General features: G+C 35.4%; 2 protein-coding genes across 2 annotated transcripts in view; one reads left to right on the top strand and one right to left on the bottom strand.

Annotated features, from left to right (window-relative positions):
• Nucleotides 1-2,681: 2,681 nt before the first annotated feature.
• Nucleotides 2,682-6,924, top strand: LOC111909877 (uncharacterized). The gene is made up of 12 exons (XM_023905647.3): nt 2,682-3,178; nt 3,513-3,598; nt 3,753-3,832; nt 3,954-4,009; nt 4,115-4,163; nt 4,263-4,409; nt 4,492-4,587; nt 4,686-4,799; nt 4,865-4,995; nt 5,071-5,312; nt 5,888-6,634; nt 6,731-6,924. The coding sequence occupies exons 1-12, from the start codon at nt 2,769-2,771 to the stop codon at nt 6,778-6,780; spliced, it is 2,208 nt and encodes a 735-aa protein (XP_023761415.1). The 5' UTR covers nt 2,682-2,768; the 3' UTR covers nt 6,781-6,924.
• A 2,657-nt stretch (nt 6,925-9,581) lies between these two features.
• Nucleotides 9,582-26,727, bottom strand: part of LOC111909875 (uncharacterized) — a 113,533-nt gene continuing 96,387 nt past the window's right edge. Inside the window, exon 8 of the mRNA XM_052769834.1 lies at nt 9,582-9,652. Within this exon, the coding sequence (XP_052625794.1) occupies nt 9,582-9,652 (71 nt within the window). The remainder of the gene's footprint in view (nt 9,653-26,727) is intronic.

The following is a 26,727-nucleotide window of genomic DNA, read 5'->3' on the forward strand; positions in this document are numbered from 1 at the left end:
ATGTATCACAAAATAAAGTAAATAGGAAAATGTACTAATGTAAGTGTTATCACTGCGTACTAGGATTAACACAACATCGCAATAAGTGAAATATATAACCTAATGAACATTCGAAGATTGTCCACTTATCCTCTGTAGCAGCAACAGGGGACAGGAAGGGTTAGTCCCAAAATCAATCTACCTAGTACAAGTATTAACCTTAGACCTCCGTAGATGGTCATCAACCATTGGTGCTAATCATATGGGATTCGGAATGGTTAGTCCCGCCTAGATATCCCGTTGAACTAGGATAGAAAAGACAATTTACATAGACAGTACTAATAAATTATCCTGGCAAGCCGAGATACAAGTATTCATGTAAGCGTGTTCATGCATCATGTAAGCATATGTAAACGTACTCATGTATCAGGTAAGTATATGTATATGTACTCATGTATCAGGTAATGTACTGGTATAGACTCATGAATGAACTGACTCTTGTGTGGTTCCTTGTAATAGGAATAATGTTTTGTTTCTTCTAACTATCCCTATGATAATTAACTGGAAGGTAATTGGTTGTTCAAGAAGGTAAGGGTAATGGTTTTGCAAGATATCTAAGAGTTTTGAATAATAATTAAGAGTGACTTGATGTCATGTTAATAAACATTTCAAAACTAATACTTTTGTTATCAAGGTATTTTAAGATAGAAAACCATTTCATGCATCACATTTTGTAGTATGTGAAATCTGCTGGATGAAAACACAGTTATAAAATACATATGAGTGATTTAATAACATGCTGTTTTCTACTTGTATTCCCCCCCCCCCATTAAAGCATTTAAAAACATTTAAAATATTCATTTAGGGGTATGAACTCACCTGTAGATGGTGGTTTGGATGAACTGAACGGTGTAGGATTGTTAGGTGTCAAGTGAGGACTTGTACACACACTACGATCCTATTGAACATATAATCACACATATATGTACTCAATTAGTCTTAAATTACTAATTGATAAAGTTAAGACATCCTAGAACATAATAAACACTTTATATAAGTGTTATAAGCCCTAAGGATTGCATCTAAGTTGTTGTGGGACAAGGCACTTGGGTTTAGGGTTCCAAAGGACCCCATACTTGAGTTTACTCTCCATATAACCCCACACAAGGAGTTTACAGTCGTAAACTCTTGAGTTTACGGCCGTGAACTCCTAGGCTTAATGTTCTTTGATGTTTTGAGGTTCCAAATGATCCCTAGAAGTATTCCAACTTCGTGGTTTAATTATTGGAAGGGTTTAGGGCATAGATACACTCCTTTGAGGAGTTTACGGCCCCAAGGCCAATTCCTTTGGAGTTTACTGCTGTAAACTCACATGGGATGGGCGTTTTTGATGCTTTCAAGTCTCACACACATGTAGGATAGGTTCAATACTTTTACCTAAAGCAAATGAAGGCCTTAGGCACACTTTAGTGCCCTAGTTTGATGTTCACGGCCCAAGCACAATCTTAGGGCTCTCAAAAGAGGGGTTTTTGGATGTGTTGAAGTCCTTAATTTATGTAGGAGTAAACCTAGGTAATTGTCCAAAGCTTTAGGAGTGTTAAAAACACTCTTTGGTCCATGTTTTTGGAGTTCATGGTCCAAGATCTTCTTGGGTCGTGAACATCCAATTTGTAACATCATGAAATATCAAGAGTAGAGTGAAGGGCTAAAAGAGTAAATTGGGAAAGAGCGACTCGGCGAGTCCATGGGTGGACTCGGCGAGTAGAGTCGCGACTTGGTCGCGTGTTAAGTAGCCGACTCGGCGAGTCAGTAAGATGGAGTCGGCGAGTAGGCGCTGAGTGGAGAAAACCCTAATTCTCGGGGTTGAGCCCTATATAAAGAACATAACATCCATTCCCCCAGCCTCTTTACTCATCCTCAAGTCCAGAAACCCTAAACTTCGTATGTGAGTGGATCAAGTTGCATTTGGGAGCTTGGAGAAGCATTTGTTGAGGAAATCTTGAAGGGTAGGAGGCTTGGAGAATAAAACCAAAAAAACATTCATAAACCATAATTTTTATTTTGATGCAAGAAAGACATGTGAGAAAACCCAACATAAAACTAAAACCCACTTCATCCTTGCAAGTGTTTCTTCAACTTTGTTCCTCGCTTGAAGTAAACAAAGGACGACTTTTAGAACCCTATGCCACATGGGTGGGACAAACAAACCAATAAACTCACACTTTGAACCATTATGTCGACAACACCTAAATCTTTAATCATTATTCAAGTCAGTCTAGGATGCAATCTCTCTTGTTGGGTTCCCACAAGAGCAAATCATGATTTGGAACTTAAGGTTTTCACGTTTGAGGACTGAAAAAGAAGAAAATGAAAAAAGAAGGAGAGAGATGAAATATACAATTTAATGTTTATAAACTAATATATTCAAGTGAACACTGATATAAAAAGGCCTAAATGAAAAGACAATTTTGACTTTGCATGGAAGCACGTATAAGTAACTAGCAAACATAAATTAACAAGGGGATAGGAAAGGATTTAGTGATGATGACACAATGTTTCAAACTATCAAGGACCAACTATGTTCAAAATTATTCATAAGGACTTGAGGTGGTATTTTTTTACCAACTATAATTTTCTCTTTTCTCATTAAAGAAAAAGGATATAACTTAAAGTACAACCGTTAATGCACAAGATACCATGCTTTGATGCAAATCTAACAGAAACAGAGGCCTAAAGCTATTTAAACGACGTTGGTCATCGCCACCTCCTCCGCTGCCCGAAACCCGAAAATGACGACCGACATGGGTCCTCCGCCTCCCCGTAACCCTACACCCACCACCAACTCCGATCAACCTCCATCGAAAGAGAAACCTACCAAAACAGTAGACGATGTGAAGAAGACTCCTATGGGCCCTCCGCCTTCAATTCAACCTATTCCCCCAAATATCGAACCAGAGGAATCCGTACAACCTACAGAACCACCGCTTCCTGAGGATGATGCCGCCTCTGCGCCTGCCAATTCCGCGACAGGTGAAGAGGATAATTTACCAGAGACTAAGAAGAAAGAGCAGAAACCATCAAGCAATGTCGGTGGTGGAGTAGCGGTTCCTTATACCATTCCTCCATGGAGTGAACCTCCCTGCCACAATTTCTTCCTTGAAGTTCTTAAAGATGGCTCTATAATTGATCAGTTTGATGTGTAAGTATCCTAGATGGCTCTATCATTGGATCAATTCGAAGCGTAAGCTGTTCACAACGTTTTGAATTAACAACTTGTAGTCACTTTCAGCATAATAAACCTAATCGCAATAGCTTGCAAGCCAGTTCATATTGAGAAACTATAACTTTACTGAGAATGTCACAGCTGTTGTTCTATCTCCTTTTTATGGCTTAATCAGTGTAACAGTGGCTTCGCATTATGGATCAGATTCATTCTCAAGATCCTGTGTGCGAACGTGTTATAGTTGCATTCAAATCCTTGCTCTGTGTTTGATTTTGATTTTGCTGAGTTACATTTTTTTGTTATTGACTAGGTATGAGAAGGGAGCTTACATGTTCGGGAGAGTAGATCTTTGTGATTTTATCCTTGAGCATCCAACCATATCTCGATTTCATGCTGGTAAGCATCAGCGTTTATCCTCCCTGATACAACAGATCCATTCTCCCTGCACCCTGTTGCTCTTATATTTGTTCTTTTCAATCCTCAATTAAGAAATCAAATCGTTATGATCTTTGATAATATCAACTTAATCACATACTTTCTTCTATGCTAGTTCTCCAGTTCAACAAATCTGGTGGTGCTTTCATCTATGATCTTAGTAGTACACATGGAACTTTCATAAACAAGAACCAGGTACTTAAACTTCCATTTCAAGTTTTCAACTTCATATATCAATACAACTAACTATTGTAGATTGTATGATGTGCATTTTAATCTTTATACGTTAATATTGTTATCCCTTTTCACTAATCAGGTGAAGCAAAAGGTTTATGTGGAGCTCCATGTTGGTGATGTTCTTCGATTTGGCCAGTAAGCTCTTGCATTTTTATGCTATTCCTTTATCATTTTATGTCACTTATTTGGATTCATTAATCATTACATATTCTTACTTTTTTTCTTCTTCTTTGTATACAGTTCAACTCGATTGTACATATTTCAAGGACCAACTGACTTAATGCCTCCAGTAAGACCCTTCAACTATCTCATTCACTTGAAGCATATTTTCATTTCATTGCATTCTTCTTATAGAAATTCATTAAATGTTTCTTGTTTATTTTAAAAGGAAAAAGACTTACAAAGTGTTAAACATCTTAAAATTCGACAAGAGAAACGTGACATGGAAGCTTCACTTCTAAGAGCAAAAAGAGAAGCAGCACTTGCAGATGGTATTTCATGGGGCATGGATGAAGATGCAATTGAAGAAAACGAGGTTGTTATTATTTTGAACTAAAAACAGATGTGGATTTGTCTCAAAAATATCATTATAACTAAAAATGGAAACTGTATTTAAGGATGATCTTGAAGAAATAACATGGCAAACATTCAAGGGACAACTTACAGAGAAACAAGAGAAAACCCGTGAGAAAGTTTTGAAGAGGCTTGAAAAGGCAAGTATAATCCTTTTTTTTTTTTCTTTCACTAACATTGTAAATTACCAAAACTACCCTTTTCTTTTCTTTAACTAAACTTCATGAATGGAATTCAGATTGCTAATATGAAAAAAGAAATAGATGCAATACGTGCAAAGGACATTGCACAAGGTGGTTTAACACAAGGGCAACAAACTCAAATTGCTCGTAATGAACAGAGAATGTCTCAGGTATGATGGATTAATAATTTAATATTATATATTAATATTATTAATTTTTTAATGAAATTGCTTAGGTGGCAGAAGAGCTTGAAAATTTGGAGGAAACTCTGAATGAAAGTATCCGTGAAAGTATGGGTGCACGTGTTGGTAGGGTGCATGGTAAGAAAAAAGGAGCACCTGAAGATGATGAAGATGAATACATGAGGTATTTATATTTTATTATTTTTTTTTTCCATTTTTACCCCTGAGTTGATTGAATGAGAATAACATGATATGGCAGTGATGAAGATGACTTCTATGATCGAACAAGAAAGAAGCCATCAAAACAAAAAGGTGCAGAAGGTCAAGCAATTGAAACAGCAGATTCTCTTTTAGACAAAAAAGATGCAATCGATAAACAAATTGAAGAAAAGAAAAAATCGATTCTTGATGAGAAAAATAGATTGATTCTTGAGAATGATGAGGTGGCAGAAACTGGTGATGAGCTGGATGCGTTCATGTCTGGACTCTCCTCTCAATTAGGTTTGTAGAGTTCTTTTGTTGGCTTTGAATCTTTGATTTGGAAAAAACGGTGTTTGACATTTATTGGACTAAGACTCAGACTGATGTCAGCTTTTTTGTCCCACCTAAAAAGGTGGGACAGGCACTGACAAGACAAGACTGTGTTTGACATGCGTAGGACTGGTACTGACTCTGTTACTGATATCAGTGCAACAAAATTCAATTTATAACAATCATGGGACGGGAATATCGGCTTTGATCTTACTTTTGTGAAAAAAGACGTTAATGCCCTCATCCTCATCATTGAACATAGGCCTACGATCTTATGTTTCTGGAAAAAGACGTTAATGCCCTTATCCTCATCATTGAAAATAGGCCTAGAAAGCTTGTCCTGTCCTATCATGTGGGGTATTTTAGTAATTTCAATTTTTTAAAAAATTTGGGACATGAACTTCGCCTACGATCTTATGTTTCTGGAAAAAGACATTAATGCCCCTATCCTCATCATTGAAAATAGGCGTAGAAAGCTTGTCCAGTCCCATCATGACAAGGGCATTTTAGTAATTTAACTAATTTTCTTTTGTCTTATTGTATAGTCCATGACAAAACAAACTCACTCCAGAAAGAACTCGACACATTACAATCAGAACTAGAACGAATTGTATACCTGTTAAAAATAGCGGACCCCACGGGGGAAGCTTCTAGAAGAAGACAATCTGTTGGACATGAAGAAGAAAAACAAAACATTTCAAAACCACAAGTTGCAACGAAAGTAGAAGTAAAAACACAAAAACAAAATTCATCTTCTGCTGATGTCACCACAAAACCAAAACAAGAAACCGCTGATGTCACCACAAAAGATCCTTCACAAGTCAAAGAAGAAGTCAAAGCTAGTGTATATACTGTTCATAAGCCACAATGGCTCGGGGCTGTAGAGAAAAAAGAAACAAAAAAGGTCGCTGACGTGGCGGTTGTGGTGGAATCGGAATCGGATGATTTTGTTGACTATAAAGACAGAAAGGAGGTGTTGGGGCAGAAAGAGGAGGACACGGGACTTGAAAACGCAGCACCTGGTTTGATTATACGAAAGAGGAAACAAGTTGCGGTTGAAAAGGCGGAATGTGATTCCAATTCCGATTCCAATTCCAATTCCGGTTCCGGAGTAGACATTGCGGCGGAAGACGCTGTGGCGTTGTTGTTGAAGCACACGAGAGGGATTCAAGCAGCGGATGATGAACAAGAGGCGGTGAAGAAAAAGGGGAAAAAGAAAAAGGTGATTGGTCCTGAGAAGCCTTCGTTTTTGAATAGTGAAGGTGATTATGAATCTTGGGTGCCTCCAGAAGGTAAATAAATAAATAAATTCTTGTGAATAACTAATTTGGTTTAATTTAGTTTTAATTTGTGATGTTTGATGTTTGTGTTTGTGTTTGTGTCTTAAGGTCAATCGGGTGATGGGAGGACATCGTTGAATGATCGATTGGGATACTGATTATGAATGGTGATTTGTAACTTGTGGGGTCGGATAAAGGGTAAAAATGTCATTTTATATGTGAGATTAACGGATGAAGTTAGATAGAGAAGAAAAGTGTTGCAAAGTTATATTTAAGGGTGAAATTTTAAGTTAGAAACCCAATGCGTAATTTTCGTATAAGCATAGGGACTAAAGTGTAGTTTTTATGTCTTGTTTCTCATTATAAATCAAAGTTTATACTATAAAGTCTTGAAATAACAATGTGGTTTTAGTTTAAAAAAATATATTTGTCCCATGGTTTTTTTCTTCATCCACTTAAAAAGGTTATAGTTTTCCTTTTATGCCCTTTTGAAAATTATCCTTATCAAAATCTTCTTCATATAGATCCAGTAAATTTATTTCGACCTTTAAATTGATTTTTTCCTAGATTTTTATTTTACATATTTTGTTTGGAAACCTACTCCTTGATTTTGGGTTTCCCATCCTTCGATTTATATTATTTATTTTACTTTTATTCTTTTGTTTTATTTTTTTTATTTATATTTTTTTGTTTTATTCTAATTTGGTATTATTTGTATATTAATATAAAAATATCAGAATTAAAATAAATAGAAGGTAAAGTAAAAAGAAAACCAAAAAAGGATGTAATTGGCCGGTTGGGAAAACAAAATGGGTTTACAAAAATATATAAAGGTTAAAACTAAAAACTGAGACAAAATCAAGTTAACTAGTAAATAAATCACAATTAGAGGGTTTCAATAACCGGTGGTTTTCAAAGGGCATAAAAGGAAAACATAATATTTTTTAAGTGGATAGATAAAAAAGTTAAACCAAAATATCAGCTCTCTTTACTAAATAGATTTAATGAGTGGAGGATTTAATTGACTTGATCCCTAAAAATGGGCTTAATGGGTTAAAATGAGAAGATTGTGCATTTATCCACCGAGAGCTTCTTTTTACGTGTTATAGTATGCACTTATGTATGTATTAACGAATGGGTATTTAATTGTTCCGACTTAAAGGCCATAGAGTGTTCTAACAATGAAAGAGTGTTTTAGGGACTACTTCTAGCTTCTTAGATGTAGTTTTATTTTAAAAATAAACGAGTTTTAATTTTATAGTTGAACATGCGTCTTTTTTGAAGATGAGCAATAGTCTCTTTGGAAGATGATTGAGTGTTTATTAGGAGGGTTTAGATCATTTTTAAGTAAGACACTATTACAAATTTAAGTTGCCAACAACTCCAAAAATGTAATAATTTTTGAGATTTTGTTTTTCCAAAAGCTATATAAGGTATAACATGTTATACTGTTAAGATGCTGTCGCGAACGTCTTAAACAAATAAATTATCATTGCTTGGTTGCACTAAAAGAATAACACAGTGAAGGAGAGTTGAATCTTTATGGACACAACCTAATGGTAAATGACTTTTGAGTAAGATACACACTAGTCATTAAACATAAAATATAAAAATGAGGGGTTTTTGATTATTAAATAAAACTAAAATAACAATGAAATAAAATAAAGAAAATTCAATAATAAAAAGTGAATTCAGTTATGCTACGACTTTTTTAATTATGCAATCAATATAAACCTGGTTATTTAAGATGTGTTCTATCTAGGCTGATATTGAAAACTACTAATTTGTATGATAACTGCACTCAATCTTCAAAATTCTTCCTACTTCTCAAGATAATCACGTTCACATTATGCTTTTCACCTTCCTCCTTTTCTGGTTCACTCTGACCTTCGTAATTCTTCTACTTCTCAAGGTAATCGCATTCATATTATACTTCGGGTTATTTTCGGTTTGCTCTGGTAGTTTACCTTGAGACCCCAATCGACTCATAGAAGTGGGAAGCTGAGACACCTGTTGTTCCAGATTTCTGATGCTTGCTTTGGTTTTGTTCTGGAACGCATGAGTGATGGTGGCTATGATTTTAACGATATCTTCTAAAGCTAGCGGGAGTTGCCATATTGCTGATTCGAAGGCTGTTGCTGAAAACTCTGATGTTGAATATTCTGTTGGTGCTGATTCTGACAATTCTGCTGCTGAAATCTAGGAGGGTGTTGAAATTGTTGTTTTTGCTAATAATTATTGTTCTGCTAAAATTTTAGAGGTTGATTAAAATTTTTCTGCTGGTAACCTCCAACAGCTTTTACTGGAGCAACATCCTCTTGCAGTAGAGGACATATGTCAGTGGGATGTTCAGTTTTCAGGTAGATTCCACATGACTTTTTTGCAGATGTAACTCCTTTTTCTTTTTTCGACAACAAACTGCTTTCGTTAATTCAGAAATTTGGGCTTCTAGATGATGTGAACTAACTTAGGGGTGACTTGGACCAGACCAGACCGAACCTGGCCAACTATTGGACTCGACCGATTTTGAAAAATATTGTAGATCGTGGACCAGACCGGACAAGGCTTATCAGGTCCAAGTCTAGGTCAGGGTTTTCTCGTTCTTGGACCGGTACAACTTTACAAGCATACGATACAACTTGTTAAAACGAGTTTTTGAGTTGATACAACTCGTTAAAAAAATATGATTTTGGGTTTGATACGTTACAACTCGTTAAAATGAATACGTTTATCAGTTAAATACGTTAAATGAATATGTGTTTGACTTTATCATATTTCATGCATAACTATCTAACTTTTTCTATAATATTATAATTTACAAAATTAATTTTCCAAATAAAAGCAACTAACATTTAAATCAAAAGTTAAGATTCTTAACACAAACATACACAAGTAACTACCGCAACATAAAAATTATAGTTTAAACTTTAAAATCAATGCAACTAACAAACGTCATAATCTAATCTTTCATTGGCATCTTTTCCATATCTTTGTCATCTGAATCTAACATATTTAAAGCTTGTGCTATCTCTACATAAAAACAAAATAGAAATGTTGTTAGTATTAAATAAAAAATAATATAGTCTAAAAATAGCTGAAATATTTCAGCTTTGATATCTCAACTTTAAATGATTGTAATTTATTGAACTTAACACAAAAAATGACAAAATTATAGTGTAAACTCATCTACAAACTCTAAATTACACGTTAGAAAACACCTTATGCTAATCTGACTTAAAATGAATGCGATATACTTGTTTAAAGATTTTCACAGAATACAAAAGTTTTAAAAAATAGCTGAAAAGCTGAAATATTTCAGCTTTGATATCCCAACTTTGAAGGATTGTAGCTCATTGAATATAACACCATAAACGGCAAAATTATAGCCTAAACTCATCTTCAAACTCTAAATCACATGTTGAAAAAAACCGCATGCCAATCCGACTTAAAATGAATGATATATGCTTGTTTAATGATTTTCACATAATACAAAAGTTTTAAATAATAGCTAAAAAACTGAAATATTTCAGCTTTGACATCTCAACTTTGAAGGATTGTAATTCATTGAATACAACACAAAAAACGACAAATTTATAGTCTAAATTCATCTACAAACTCTAAATTACATGTTGGAAAAAACTGCATGCCAATAAAACTTAAAACGGATGAGATATGCTTGTTTAAAGATTTTTTTTTATAATCGGGTCCAAAACTGGTTTTTACCCAGAAATGGACAAACCAAATCGGTAAAAGAATCGGACTAACCGAGAACCGCATCAGGGGTCCAAAAAATGTCCAGGTTTAGTCCACAGGTCCAAATGCTCACCCCTAAACTGACTTCTTTGACACGCCTTGGCTGGTCAGCATACCACTATTCTTCATTACCGGAATGTTTTGACTCAATAACAAGTTTTTATATCAGCTCCTGGATTTTGGTTGGTGTGTTAAATTGCTGTCGTGCATGATTTAAGCAAATCATATTTTCTCTACTTGGTTGCACTAAAGGATAACACAAGGAAGCAAGGTCAAATCCTTAAGTGTCACACCCCAAACCGAAACGGCGGAAACGTTCGGCGGTGGAGGACGTCATGTATAGTATCACAACAATTGCATCATAGTAATCAAAGTAAACACAACCATTACATTGAATAAGTAAAATATTTACATCTGTTTGATACATAATTTGTATACACCAAAAGTATAGCAAAAATATAAAAGATGTGACTCTATACACCCCGTCTTCTCAAAAGCTGCAGGAGTACCTGTCTACTGATTTCCTGAGAATACAAGCAGTTTTGAAAAGAGTATCAACATTAAAGCTGATGAGTTCATAAGAAAATGTTTTTGAATGTAAACTTGCATTTGAATCTGTAAAAGAATGTTTGTATGCTTTCCAAGAAAATCTAATATTTTCTAACATATGTGTTTGTTACTGTGTTCCATAAAGTATTAGTTCGAATGCCTGGATTACCACCAGTTGTATTTTATAATGTTGTTCTGAATGAAACCCTTTGTATGAAAATCCTGGCTACCACCAGTAATGTGTATAATATTCTGTTTGAAAACATTGGTTACCACCAGTAATGTATAATAGTTTTATTACTTAAAATAAAACCATGTATTGAATCCCTGAAACCCTTCAGTTGTAGTATGTAGTAGCTCTATTAATGAAAATAAAACTAAAGAAGAATGAAATCCCGTAAACAAAAGGTTAGTTTATACTATTGTGATTCGTATAACCATGCTTGATATGACTGATGACCTCTACGACGTACTTCAGGCGTCAGACGGTATGATATTTGTCACCCCAGGCATGCCTGCCTAACTGTAGCTAGCAGTTTAGGTGTGAGATTGTCAGTTCTGAATAGATCTATTCACAAATCACACGCTCTCCCTCCAGGAGACTCTGGTTACACTAAAAGATAGGATTTAACCTGTACCCCAAAAGGTACAATCGAAGAGTTGTCTCATAATCCTGTATTAACTAGTTTACGTGTAGCTTTGTGTTGTTCTATTGTATTTGAATATGAATGTATGTCTTGTAGAGTAAAAATAATTATATTTAAATAATTATTTAGTCATGTACTCTAGTTATCGGAAAGATAGTAATATATACCATAAACTAATTCTACCATATTTTATATGTTTGATAATGTATAAACTCTGAAATTGTGAAATTGTAAATTGAAGTACCAAATTATACCTATTATAGTTTGCATGCATGTTAAGTACTCGATTCATGTATTGTTCTGAAAACTATGCAATTACATCTGTGAGCTGAAAACTTCCCTTATGTTCAGCATGTTACAAAAAGGATAAGATATTTAAACATTTCATAAAATGTGGTGATCTTTTGGTTGTGTTAATTGCATAAGTTTTAATCATGTTTGAAATTTTGTGTTTAAAGTTCACAAAACTATTTGTGATTGGCTTGTATTCTCCCCATGAAAACGTTAAAATAACAAAAGCGTAGGGGTATGAACTCACATTTAGTTGTGTGAAAGTGTCGGACAACGAAACTGGAAATGAAGACCCTCGGGTTGATGTACGCGGCACTTAACGGGATCCCAATAACAATTAAATACATATATGCATTTTATTAGCGAAACCATTAATTATAATGTTGGAAAAACACTTGCTTTATGGTTTAGGAAAGTTACCGGGACTCGATTGAATCCGTAAAAGCAGGTTTTCAGCCAAGTTCACGACTTGGGAAAGTTTGCGGCTGTGAACTGTTCTCGGCCGTGAACAGTTTACTGCCTTTGAAGGGTTTACGACCTTTGAAGGTTTGAAGGGTTCACGACTTGTTCTTGGTGAAATATGAAGATTCGAAGGGTTCACGACCATGAACTCAAGAACAATAATACTGGATTCGATGAAAAACGTGTTTTAGATGCTCCACAATAACACTCAAAGGTGATTCTTGATGATTTTCGGAAGGAAAGAGGGTATTTTTTTGAGGTTGAGAGGTTAGAGAGAGGATGGGGGAGTTTTCGGCCAGAAAAGTGTAAATGAAGGTAGGAGTCACGTATATATAGGCTGGGGGTATGGTCGGTGTGACAACCTGAAATTTTTTGCTTTATAAGCTCAGTCAGTCAACTCAACTGAGTGTCAAACTCATTGGTAAGGAGTTCTAGCATTGTTGAAGGTCATTCTAAGGAGATTGAGCCTAGTACACTTAAGGAATAAGTGCTAGGAAGTACCTGCTAGAGACACTGTTGAACTAATCCAGCCTTAACCTCATCAAGAAGAGTTCACGGCCTCAAGCACTTGAGTTTACAGCCGTAAACTCAAGGAGGGTCGTAAGCTCCCCTATATAGGCTCATATTCTTCAATTTTCTTCATTCTTCAACTTCCTCCTCAAGAACACTTCTAAATCCTCTCAAGTATCATCGATTTCATCATCTTAGATCATCAAAATTGTAAGTGCTCTTTCCTTGATTTGTTGTTACACTTCATCTCCTAGTTACACTCTTTGTTTTCATCCATGGAAATCATGTTTTCATAGATCTTCAAGTTTCACCAAGAACACCAAGAACACACACTAGTGTTCTTGGCCAATATCAACCATTTCAAGATCCTATATCGTAAGTACTCTTTCCTACACTTCATATCTAGTTAAGACTCATGCTTAGGACCTTGAAAACATCAAGAATGCAAGACCAAAAGGAGTTTACGGCCAAGCCATCTCCCATGGCCGTAAACCCCTATAAGAGTGCCATTTGAGCCCTAAACTCTTCCTAAGGCTTGGATTTGAGGCTAGGACACTCCCATGGGCTTTGTAAGAACTTGAACCATCACCAAACACATCATTTAGAGAGTTTACCACCCAAGAGTAAACACCTTGGCCGTAAACTCCAATTATGGTCAAGTCTTGGACCTTAAACACATCTTGGCTCTTGCTAAACCTTAGAACACTTAAACCCTGGATACTCCCTACCTTAAAGACCTTAAATGTGACCCTTTAGAGAGTTTACGGCTAGGAGTAAACTCCCTTGGCCGTAAACACCTCAACACACTCCATTGAGTTGGTCTCTCTCATCCTTGTATAGAGCAAAAGTCCCTCAAGCTTCCCTAGCCTCCAAACCAACACTTATGCATGTTTGACCATGAGTTTACGGCCATAAAATCCTTTGGGCTGTAAAACCATGGTAGTAAACTCATGTTAGAATCATTACACCCACCTTAGTCCAATCACATGTGATTCCAACACTTGGTCAAAGTGTTTCCTAGTCCCGGAAGGTGTTTCCTTTCATATAGTTGCTTATAAACACTATATTCATGCCAATATATGATTTAGGACTATTTGTGTCTCGGGACTTCATTCGTGGAACTTCTCATCCTTACGCAAGTATTCGTTGAATCACCCACATCAGGTGAGTTCATACCCCGTAATGAATCTTTTAACTGTTTTAAATGCTTTTAAAGGGGGGGGGGGGATACAAGTTGAAAACAATGATAATTGTATAATTGTTTGTCATAAACATCTTTCAAAATGTTGCTTTACAGTTTAACAAAACTCTATTTTTTTAAGGTACAAGTATAACTTGGTAGTAAAATGAGTGTTTTCAATAATAGTTCAAGTAAACATACTAGTAAACTATAATGGGTATAGTTAGAGGTTGAGTTCATATTAGATACAATACACGATAACATAAGAGAATACATAATAAAGGGAAACAGAGATAGACATACTATAACAAGTACAGAGATAAACATACTATAACAAGTACAGAGATAGACATACTATATCAAGTACAGAGAGGAACATACTATAACAAAGTACCGGGAAAAACACGTTAATATATCTTTCCAGATCTGCATTAATACTTGTACGATTACACGTACCTGTGTTAGCAGGCATGAGGTGATAAAACATAATAATATATCTTTCCAGGCCTGCGTTAACACTTGTACGATTACACGTACCTGTGTTAGCAGGCATGAGGTGATAAAACATAATAATATATCTTTTCGGATCTGCGTTAACACTTATACGATTACACGTACCTGTGTTAGCAGGCACGAGGTGATAAACCTTAATAATATATCTTTCCGGGTTTGCGTTGACACTAGTACGATTGCACGTACCAGGTTAGCAGGCACAAGGTGATATCAATATATTAAATCGATATTATTTATATAGATTTACATAACTTATTTGTAACATAAATGTTTAGTAGAAGGGGACCCAAATGCTAATATTATGATTCCTTAATGTATACATCAAAGGATATATATATATATATATATATATATATATATATATATATATATATATCAATAGGATCCGACAGATAATAGGATGTGTGCTCTCCGCTTCACTTCCTGTTCCTTGTTTGGTTGTGGGCTTGGAACAAATTCACCCACTCTATTATCTATTCGATTATATATATATATATATATATATATATATATATATATATATATATATATATATATGTTTCGTAGACATTAAGTCATCATAAGAGTACCAGGTATGGGTCAAGTCATAGGACACAAAGTCAATGCACAACTTTCTAGTTCAAATCATACCTTTCAAATCAGAACTTTTGGTATTCAAAACTAGAAACTTCCTAGTAAAGGGTTTAATCCATTTTATTAAACCAGTATAAACTTAAAGGACCTTAAGTGATTAACTCTATAATACCTTCATTTATACATCATGGTTATATATCATTAATACCCAATAGGTAGTTGGATGTGTGCTTTCCGCCTTACGTCCTGTTCCTTGTTTGGTTGTGGGGTTAGGGCAGATTCATACAATTAACTATCTATTCGAGATTAGATTATATATGTCCAGTATAAACTAAGTGATTATAGAAGAAATCACTGCGGTCACCATTTTATTATAAGAAATAAGGGTTTTCTTAAAGAATCTTTTTATTGAATATAAAGGAACTATTGCAATTAACTCCATGAGTAATAAGTGAATACACTAGGGTTATATACCACAATGATCAAACAAACAATGGAATGTGTGTTTTCCACCTCAGGGCAGATGCGCACAATTGATTGTTTATTTACTCTGCGTCTTATATAACTTGTGTCCATTTAGTACTCATAGAAAGGATTGTAGAGTCTTTTTTACTTACCTTTTATTAAAGTAGGAAATATAGAATTTTCTGGAGGAACATGCGAACTTTTCTAAACATAACTTACAACTTGCTACATTTCACAACAACTTTCTACAACTTACTCACATCACTAAAATCTTATGAACTCACCAGCTTAATTGCTGATCAACTCTTTCAAATAACTTGTATTCTCACGAGACTAGTAAATAGGTACTCGTGCTGGGAATTCAAAAGACGAAGCATAATAGCTTCAAGTCTTGTTTTGCTATTTGCTTATGTATTTTATGTTATGTGAGCACACACCTTGTAAAACACTTTCTTTCTAATAAAATGGTTGTTCATTACTTGCTTACTATGATGCATGTCTTGTGATACTAAACATGACGTCCTCCACCCCCGAACGTTTTTGCCGTTCCGGTTTTGGGATGTGACAGTCGGTGGTGGGGTCCACCAACCGTGAACGGTTTACGGCCGTGATCGGGTTCACGGCCGTGAACACCAGTCAAGCCGGTTTTCACTGATTTTCGAAGTAACTCGGGTTTTCGTGCGATTTTGGTTCCGACTCATATATAAAATTAAATTATATAACTTAAATGATTTTCCAAACCGAAAGAATTTGACAGAACTAAATAAAAATTTCAAAATTTATTTAACGGAATCGGTTGGAAAAAGGTTCGGGTTGTCACATTAATGACACAACTTAATGGTCAATGATTTTTGTGTAAAGCACATACTAGTCATTAAAACATAAACTAATAAAAATAAGTTTTTGATTATTAACTAAAAACTAAAATTGCAATGAAATAAATTAAATGAAATTAGTAATAAAAACGAATTCAGTTCTGCTGCGATTTTCCTAGTCATGCAATCAGCCCATACCTGATGATTCAAAATGCGTTCTATCGAAGTTGGTACTGAGAAAAAATAACAAGCTCTAGTATAATATCTTTTACCTATTTAAATTAAACAAAAAAAGCTCTTCAGTTAACCCTAAATTTTTACTATGTAATTAAACAATCTCTTAATTAAGATCATAAAAGTTGCATAAAGTTTTGTGTAAAACTCCTAGCAATACGCAATACTTCTCACAAGCTTAGAAGCATAAACTTATGAACTTTCAGTTTATATCAGAGTTAAACCCCAACACGGAACCAATATGATACTTGTTACTTATTACAGTTGACAAGAACAATTACTGATTCTATTAACTGATTAACTAGAATGATTGAACCCAAGCTAGGTGATCAGGCTAACAATAATTAAAAACCAAACATTCATTAAGTTTAAAAATAAAACAACTAGATAGAAGCACACAATGAAAAACAAATCTGATAACTAATCACATGAAAAGTACGAGTCTATTGTAGAACTGAAACTAGGGTTTTAGCCAGACATAACTAAAAATGAGTCTAAAATAGTAAAAAGAGAAATCAAAAATACTAATTCTTACTAAACTAACTGAGAGGAACGATCCATAGTCTTCAAATCTTTGGAAATTGCTGATATCGGAAAGAAATTGCCTCAGAAATCGTATTTTTTGTCGTCTAGAGTTTCAGGAATCAGCTAGGGTTCAAACTGATCAAAGGGGATGTATTTATATGCAAACAAGAAACTTCCAGATCAAGAAATCGAAAACCGCGATCGTGTTTATCAGAAAATGCGATCGTATTTTTGTTTATATGATCTCATTTTTCCGAAATTTTCCTCAGATTGATTTTTTTCGACCAACAAACACCTCGACCACTTTATGTGATCGCATTTTTGGAGAAATGCGATCACATTTTTTCTTTTTCGCAAATACAAAAGTTGTTCGGAATTTTGTCTAGTTTCCAGAAAATTTTGAATGTTTTCAATTGGAACTACGAGTCATAAGAGATGGTCAAAATACTGACAATGGGTCAAAGCTGCCATAAACATGCTTTAGGCTTTAGAATATAGCAATCTATCTTCGTAGGATCAATTCGATCAAATTTTCTTGATCAAAATAGCTTCTAAGCATTCCTCAGAATCCTTCATAAGTTCCAAGCTCCATTTAACTCCAATGCTCCATCAAACATATCCAAAGCTACCCCCAAAGTACTACTCCACTCAAATTATCTGAAGATAACATAAAAAACTTGAGTAGTACGGGAATTCTAACGAATGACATGAGCTAGAAATTATTTAAACTAATGACATGTAAATTTATAAAATATGATGGTAAATGCTAATAAAAAATACCTTAAAAGATACATAAAATGGCATCGATCATGGTGTCATGTTGCCTAAAGATCCACCATTCGAAGATTTTATCAGTCGTCTTTCCATGGGTGTCAGTCCTTCGTAGAAATACTGATACAACTGATAATCACTGATTCAGTGTTGTGGGCAATAAACAAGGAGCTTTTTGAAGCGCTCCCAATATGTATGTAAAGGCCTGCGTTTTCCTTGTTTAATTGCAAGGATCTCTCTGTGAAGGCTTGAAACTCGTGCTTCTAAGAAGTATTTCTCTAGGAATAGTTTCGCGAGCTCATTCCAAGTGGTTATGGAGGTAAATAGGAGATCGTAGAGCCATACTTTTTCCAAGTCTTGAACTGAAAATGGGAATGCTGTTAATTTTATTTGGTCTTTAGTAATAGTATGTGGCTTCATTTCAAAGCATACTACATGAAACTCCTTGAGAAATTTGCGTGGGTCTTCAATCTCAAGGCCTCAGAACATGGGAAAGAGGTAAATCAACCTAGATTTCAGCTTAAAAATTTAGGCATCAAGAAAGGTAATGCAAAGAGGTTGCTGAGTAACCTCTTGGGTGGCCCACTCTCTGAGAGTTTTCTCTTCGGGTTATCCTTCACTCCTGGCTGATTTTAGGGAGTCGGGTTCTGAGGGTTCGAGTATTTTTAAAATTTTAGAGGGTGTTTGCGAGTATGTTTTAAATGGGTTTTGGGAAGGTGAAGATGGTGGTGCTTTTGGGAATGATGAAAAGGTGATTTTTGGTTTGTTCCACAAGGGACTTCCTTGTGGTTCAGTTTTCTCCGAGGCTAGAGAAGACGATGAAGCAAAGAAATATGTTGAAAGTTTTTATTGAGTTGCTTCTTTTTTCAATTTTCTTACAGTTGTCTCTATCCCTGGATCAAACTCTACTGGTGTACCTATACAAAAAGATCTAGGAATAAACTATTAGCAGTAACATGTCCCTGACAACGACGCCAATTTGTTAAGACACTGCTGCGGACATCTTAAATAAATAAATTATCACTTCTTGGATGCACTAAAAGAATATTACAGGGAAGCAAGGTCGAATCCTCAGGGACACAACCTAATAGTCAATGTCTCTTTGTGTTTGGCACACACTAGTCACTAAATAGAAAATGTAAAAAGGGGGGGGGGGGGGAGAGGTGGAGGGTTTGATTATTAAATAAAACTAAAATAGCAGTGAAATAAAGTAAATAAAATTTAATAATAAAAAATGAATTCAGTTCTACTATGACTTTCCTAATTATGAAATCAACACAGACCGGGTTATTTTAGATGCGTTCTATATAAGATGGTACAGAAAACTACTAACAAGATCTAGTAAGTTCTCTTTTACGTAATTAATTAACCAAAACAAGCTCTTCGGTTTATCCTAACTTTTAACTAACCTAATTAAATAAGCTCTTAATCAAGTTAGAAAAGCAACATTATGATATGTGTAAAATTCTCAACAATATTCAATACTTCTTACAAGATCGAAAGCGTAAAAATATGAAATTTCAGTTTATATCGGAATTAAATCCCAACATGGAACCAATCTGATACTTATTAGTTATTACCACTTTATCAAAACAATTACGGATGTCAACAACTAATTAACTAGAACGATTTAATCATAAATTAGGTGATCAGGCTAAAAAGAACTAAAATCAAACATTTATTAATATCAAAATTTAAATATCTAGATATAATCACATAATAAAGACCAGATTTAATGATTGATTACATAAAAGTACTAATCTTGTAGAACCGAATCTAGGGTTTAGCCAAACGTGGCTAAAACCTGATCTAGAACAATGAAAAGAGAAATCAAATGACCAATCTTACTAAAATAATTGAGTTATATGATCCTCAGCCTTCAGATCTTCAGGAATTGATAAAAAAAAAAGTGTATTAATCACCTCCAAAATCGTCTCTGGTCGTCTGGGAACGTCTAGGGTTTAAACATATCAGATAAGAGCTATTTATATCCAAGCCATCAACATCAGGAACGAAAATAGAAAAAAACATGATTGTGGTTTGGCAAAAGCACGATTGTGGTTTTGTTTTGAGGTGTCCATAATTCCCCATTAATGAAGTATGTTGTTAAATTTGACAAAAAGTGAAAAATACGATTGTCGTTGTGGAAAAAACACGATCATGGTTATGGAAAAACACGATCGTGTTTTGTGTTTGAAGTCCTGAAACTTTATTTTTTGCCTATAAAAATTGTAAAGGTTAAGCATAATCAAAAGCATGATCATTTAAGAGAAAACATGATCGTGTTTTTCCTAAAACGTGTGTTTCAGACTGTAACACCCGTTTTCTAGATTGGATCAGAGTAGGGCAAAAAAGAGTCAAAGGCATGAGTTTTGGGAAAATCATAGGTCACAACGTGACCATGAGGAGGGCACAACGTGGCAAACCAAATAAAGATCATGTGTTTGGAGGGTTGTCATGACGTGATATGTATGAGGTCACGACGTGACAAGGGCTGCAACCTAAGCCCATGATCGTTTAGGTGTCCTTTATATTTAAACCCTATTAACTCAAAATTAGGGTTTATTATCAGCCTTCATCACACTTAAACCTCAGGAAACCCTAACCCTAATGGCCTAATCCCTCTTGGTGGTTTTGGCTCATTTTGGTGGTTTTGGTGCTCTTTGAAGTTAGTAGAAGGAGATCTGGAACAAGGATCAAGCAAGGAACACCATCTCATCTTTGATATCTCCTTTTGGACCTTTTGTAAGGATTCAAGCTTCTACCTTTATGGTTTATTCTTTTAGATATAAGTTGTTTAAGCCTTATTTGGTTCATGGTTTTGATTTGAGTGAATGGATGGAATAAAGTTGGCAAATTTATGGTCCTCCTGATTCCCTAGAGCATCATATCTCATGGATCTAAGAATTGGATGTGGTTTGTGAACTTAGCATGAGTTTATGGTCACTTTCTTGCCTTTTGACCTAGACTGTATAGAGGACATGCATTGAGAATGCATGTCCATAAATTTTTCATTTTTATTAACCTATAGAGTCCCTTAAAGTTTTTGGAAAGTGGGTGTTGAAGACTTAATGAATTAAGGACTCAAAGCATTACGTTATTGCCTCACACTATGGTCACGACGTGACACAGAGGATGTCACGACGTGACGATGGAGGCTTCTGCGATCATCTTATCCTAATGAGTTCATGACGTAACCAAGGAGGGCTCACATCGTGATGCCTTCTGATTGAGTTGTGCGTGACTGAGTTTGGAATCGAGCTGAGTGTGTTCTCAAGATATGACCAAGGGTTGGTCACGATGTGAGGTTCAACTGTTGGTATTGTTGGTTGTTGACTTTGACTTTGGCTGTTGACTTTTTGGTATGATTGACTTTTGGTCAAATTGTTGTATTTAAGGTATAGGGTAAGGTAGGACCTTGTATATATTGATAGGTGTGTTGTAGCACCGATTAAGTATCATTAAGCTGATTTCGTGAGTTAGGTGAGTCTTCTCACTATACTATGTAGGGTGCTAGTTGTCTTTGTGATACTTGCATGGAAGACCTCGGGGGCAGCCCGTGACATTTGTATGAAAGACCATGAGGGTAGCCCATGACATGTAACACCCTGTTTCAAGAAGTTTCTTATTTCAGGATTATGGGAAATAAATGGATCAAGTGGAGGCCTTAGGTTTCAAGGAAATAGGGTTTAGACTCTATTGGGTGTTGATAATATGGGTTATATGCAATCCAAGCCGTTGGTGTTTGTTGGAGCATTAGGGACATAACGGGAAAAGCGATGTTTGGACTTCTTTCATGAAATAAGGATTTTTTTTTGAGAATTTTCTAGTCCAAGATAATTAGATAATGTTGTAGAGCTATTTAGTACCTTTATTAGGATATAAGGATCGTCAAAATTGGAGCTCGAACGAAGAACTTATGGCCTTCAGAAGTTAGGAAGTTTTTGGTCAAAGCCTAGTACGCAGGGCGTACATGGTGTACGCCGGGTGTACTAGCTCGAAGTAATTGCAAAGAGATAACCTAGTACGCTGGGCATACTAGGAGTACGCATGGCGTACACACTCAGGTGCCAAACCCTAAGTTGGGGTTTTGAGCCGTATTTAAGCTCCTTAACTCACTCCAACCCTTTCTATTCTTAGCTTTCGTACCCCTTAAACATTCTCCCTTGAACCCTAACCATAGATGGATCTTGGTGAGCAAAATAAGGTGTTCTTGTGTGCCTTTGAAGGAAGAAGAAGGTGGGGATTGTGCTTAGAAGCATGAAGCAACCTTGGATCTGGAAGTTCTCCTCCCTAATTCATCTCCACAAGGTATAAAGTTTTACCTTTATGTCTCTATTAGTAGATCTAGTTTAATGGTTAAAGTTATGTCCTTTTTGTCCCATGATCTGGTCCATTTGACTATGGGTTGTTCTTAGTCTTATGAGGTGCATTTCTAGGTGTATAAGATGATATTAAGTCATAAAAATATGATCTTGGTCTTGTTCTTCTTTCCATGCATGTATTATGAAGTTTAGAAGGTTATGATAAGTTAGGATTTTTGATAGCCATGCAATATCATAAATTTGGAAACTTTATGATTTAGGGAATCATTTTGACTTAGATCTGAGCTCTGGATAAAAAGTATTAAGAGATAAAGCACCTAATAAAGAGAATGGGCTGTTGGGGGGTATGCTAGGCGTACCCAGCTTGTATGACGTGCGTACCGGTCAAGGGTGAGTATGCTTGGCGTAGACTAAGTACGTAGGGTATACTCAGTTATTTTGAATTATGTTGACTTTCGTTGACTTTCACATATTGGGCTATATTTTGGACTTTTACGGTTTGGACCTTGTTGGGCCAATAGTCTTTTGATTTTAGGGCATTATAAGGCTGTGGGACTTCTTGGATTGGACCCATAATGGGCTTTGGGTGCCATTTAGGATTTTGGGCCATGTTGGGCTCTTGGAGTTATTGGAATGGGCTTTGGTTATTAGGCCAAGTGAGGAAAGGGTAAAATGGTCTCTTACCCTGGAATTAGATAATTGAATAAGATTCATGATTTTGGGTTATGATTCAAATTATTAATTAGGTGTATTTGATTGGTTAGCACGAGGATTTTTATGGATCTGCGATCCGAGCATTTGCCTGGGACATTCAACCACTTCAGGTGAGTTTTCCTCACTGTACTTTCGAGTTAAAGGCACCAATGACGTCCCATTGGATTGATATACTGATTTACCATATGTTGTTATGTTGTAGTGATCTGTTGGATCTGTATCCTAGTTTATAGGATGTTGCTATGTGGTAGTGATCTGTAGATATGTCTGTTTTCCTGTTGACTGATTATATGTTTATCTGTTTTGTATATGTCGAGTTATTGTGTTGGGTTGAGGTTGTACTACTTTGTGCTGTAGCCAACAAACCCATGAGCATTCCAGATATGAGCTGAGGGACCGATTGACATGCCAAACTCATACTAAGGGCTTAGGAGCATTCCAGATACAAGTTGAGGGCCCGATTGGCATGCTAGACTCATACTGAGGGCCCAAGGGTATTCCATTCTGATGACTGAGTAGACCCGTTGTATATTGGCATTCCAGTTCGACGACCGATTAGGTTGAGGGTATTTCAGTCTGATGACTAAGTGGACCCGTTGTATATTGGCATTCTGGCCCGAGGACTGAATGGGCCGAGGGCAATCCAGCCTGATGGATGTGGACCTGTAGGTATTCCAGTCCGATACTAATTGGACCCAACATGCTTGTTTGTATATGTTATATTATGTGGTGGTACTTTAGCGGAACTCACTAGGCTTCGTGCTTACAGTTTCAGTTTATTGTTTCAGGTACTCCAAAGGATCATGAGAAAGCGAAGTCGTGATCATGCACATCTTCGTGTTTTTATGACACTGGATCTTGCAAGACTTTGATTTTAAATAATGTTTTGGAAACAATGGTTTTGTAAACACTTCTTTTTAGTAAATGAGTTGTTCATGACACTTGGATGTTAGACCATGGGGGCAGCCCATGATAATTGGGTGGTGTTTTTTTTGTCTGTAGATCTGCGTGACCTCTTCTGTCTGCGCCGCGCAGACTATGCGGAGACATTAGCCTTTGCAGACTGTTTGTTTTTTTTGAAGACTGTAGACCTAAAAATGTCTGCGCGCCCTCTTCTTGGCGCAGATGTGGACCAGAGTCTTCTAACATCTTAAGACATCTTCTAGCGTAAAAAAACATATATATTTATGTTTTTTTAAGTTTTTATTTATTTATATTTTTTCCAACTTTATTAATGATAAACAATTTGAAAAAAAAAATACAAAGCTTAAAAAAAACGTTTAACGATACAAACATGATATTTTTGACAAATTTATAAATAAATATTTATTACAATAATAGTCGTGGAAGTTGTTTATATAAAAATGAAAAAAAAATCATAATAAATATTCTTATATTTTTTTGACAAATTTTGTAAAACATTATTTAATACATCTTCAATTTCTCGAGAAAATATTTATGGTCCGTTTTTTATGGATTTATTTGAAAAAATTTAAGTTTATTTCCATCCATTTATGTATCAAATTCTTTGATCCCTAATTATAATGTTTTTTTTATAACTTTGCAACCAAAGTTGTTGGTTTTTTTTATCAAATATATATGTTAATTCATACCATTTTTATTTTTATTTTTTATACAATAATACATAAAAGTTGATCTAGATTTGTTAATTATTTATAATAAAGTCATAAAAATATTAAAAAATCACTTTGAAGTTTAAAAAAACCAGTTTATTTAGATTTCAATTTATTTTAGTAGCCCGCAGATGTTAAAAAAACAAACAATCTTCTTTTTTCAGACCGCAGACGTTTGTTACACCTCTTCTACTCCAGAGGTCTACAGATGTGGTCTGCAGACTGCAGACATATTGCCTCAGAAAAAACAAACGACACCTTGGATGTTAGACCATGGGGGCAGCCCATGACATTTTAAGAAAAGACCATGGGAGTAGCCCATGACACTTGAAAGTAAGACCATGGGGGCAACCCATGACATTTCAGGGGAAGACCATGGGGTAGCCCATGGCAATGTATGTATGGTATGTGGTATTTTGGGGGAACTCACCAAACTTTGTGCTTACGGTTTGTGGTTTAAACATTTTCAGGTACTTCCACTTCCAAAGGGAAGGGTCCGACTTGAATGCATAACATCCCCAGATGGTTTTTCCGCACTGATATTTATTGTATTACTCTCATGTTTGAAAATACATTTTACTCTGATTGGTTTTAAACAAATGGTTGTACAAATACAATGTTTTAAAAATGAAAATTCAAGTTGGCATTTTTGGGATGTTTCATGGACGCGAACTCTTCAGTTTTAGTAAATCCAACCTAGGTTCCAGCTTCCTCAAGTATTTTAGCTCAATTAAGCTCTAATTATGCGTCCAAACTGCTTCCTAATCACTGCTCCACTCAAAATATCTGAAAATGACATAAAACATGAGCAATATGGGAATTCTGAAGAAATACATGAGCTGAACATTATTTAAACTAATACACACACAAATACATAAAATATGATGCAAAAATACAAATAAAAACTATCATAAAAGATGCATAAAATGACATCTATCAAAAAGTTATTTACTTTTAGCAGCTTTGAAACATTTATTAAGCACCACTACATCATATATTTCATATAAACACAATATATTTATAACGTAACGTTCCTTTGTAGACAAGATTTGATAACTTATTGGCTAAAATGGTAATTTGTTTAGACCATAACATTGAATTCAAACATCTACACGTGAATGAAGGAAGAACAATAAATAATGAAACAAAGTTGTAATGTGTAGCCTTGAAAATCTAAGAAACAGAAGAACACTGACCCGGTATTAAACTGGCCTGGGTACTGAAATCACCATCCATGGAGATATTATGTAACTCCTCCTATAGGAAAGCATTTCCTCCGGATGTGGCTGAGCCTTCCAACATCATCTGGTGCTCTATCCTATTAAGATCAGAGGACAGAGAAACCATATCGAACTCAGAAAAGAAAGGTCCCTGCAACATGCAATGGATTTGTATCTTTAACAATCTGGTTCAAATGAATCTGAAATCAGGTTTGTCACATCTAGCTTCAAGTTCTTGGAAATCTTGAAAAAGAATGAATTTTGTAGACATATTCTTCATGTCTAACCAGTGGCATCTGTTTTTCATCTCCAAAAATTAGTTCTCCATCTCAAAAACCTATTGCATGAAGAAACCCAAAACACGAACACACATATATAATGTATTGATCGTCTTCCTACGACTACCATTTTTTTTCGAGTGGCCAATGTTGCAGAAGGTGGCAGTGCATCCATTAGAGAAAAAGAGTGTTGAGGGTTGCGGTGCAACTTCTGATTGCTTGATCTAATTTTGTTTCTATGAATGGAAGAGAGTGGGGGTGAGGGTTTTTCATTTCATCTGTTCAATTTCGATTTCCGTTTCTCAATTACAAGTATGTTAGAGCTGTTGGATTCCATGGATTTAGAAAACAAAAGGGAAGAGAAAGGGAAATGGTGAGGTGGGTTGGATATCAAACAACTATTTTAGTTCCAGGGAGTGTGTGCTCTTATTGTTTCTATATATGTTCTTGACGAGAGAGAGAGAGAGAGAGAGAGAGAAAGATAGTGTATGTGTGTGTGTTTGTGTGTGTGAGAGAGATTAGGGTGGGCCATTTCTATTTAACATCTATTAAATAATGATAAAATATTAAAAAAGCCATAAAAATAGGGAAATAGGATATAATAGTCTTTTTTACTTTGGACATGAACCAAAACTGCAAACATATA

Source organism: Lactuca sativa, chromosome 3 (assembly GCF_002870075.4).
Source record: "Lactuca sativa cultivar Salinas chromosome 3, Lsat_Salinas_v11, whole genome shotgun sequence".
In the NCBI taxonomy this organism is placed as follows: domain Eukaryota; kingdom Viridiplantae; phylum Streptophyta; class Magnoliopsida; order Asterales; family Asteraceae; genus Lactuca; species Lactuca sativa.

Bases quoted from the DNA above. Each gene is read 5' to 3' on its own strand.
- LOC111909877 (XM_023905647.3), top strand. From the start codon at position 2,769: ATGACGACCGACATGGGTCCTCCGCCTCCCCGTAACCCTACACCCACC. The intron at 4,410-4,491 runs GTTGTTATTATT...ACTGTATTTAAG, and splicing joins ATGCAATTGAAGAAAACGAG to GATGATCTTGAAGAAATAAC. The intron at 4,800-4,864 runs GTATGATGGATT...GAAATTGCTTAG, and splicing joins ATGAACAGAGAATGTCTCAG to GTGGCAGAAGAGCTTGAAAA.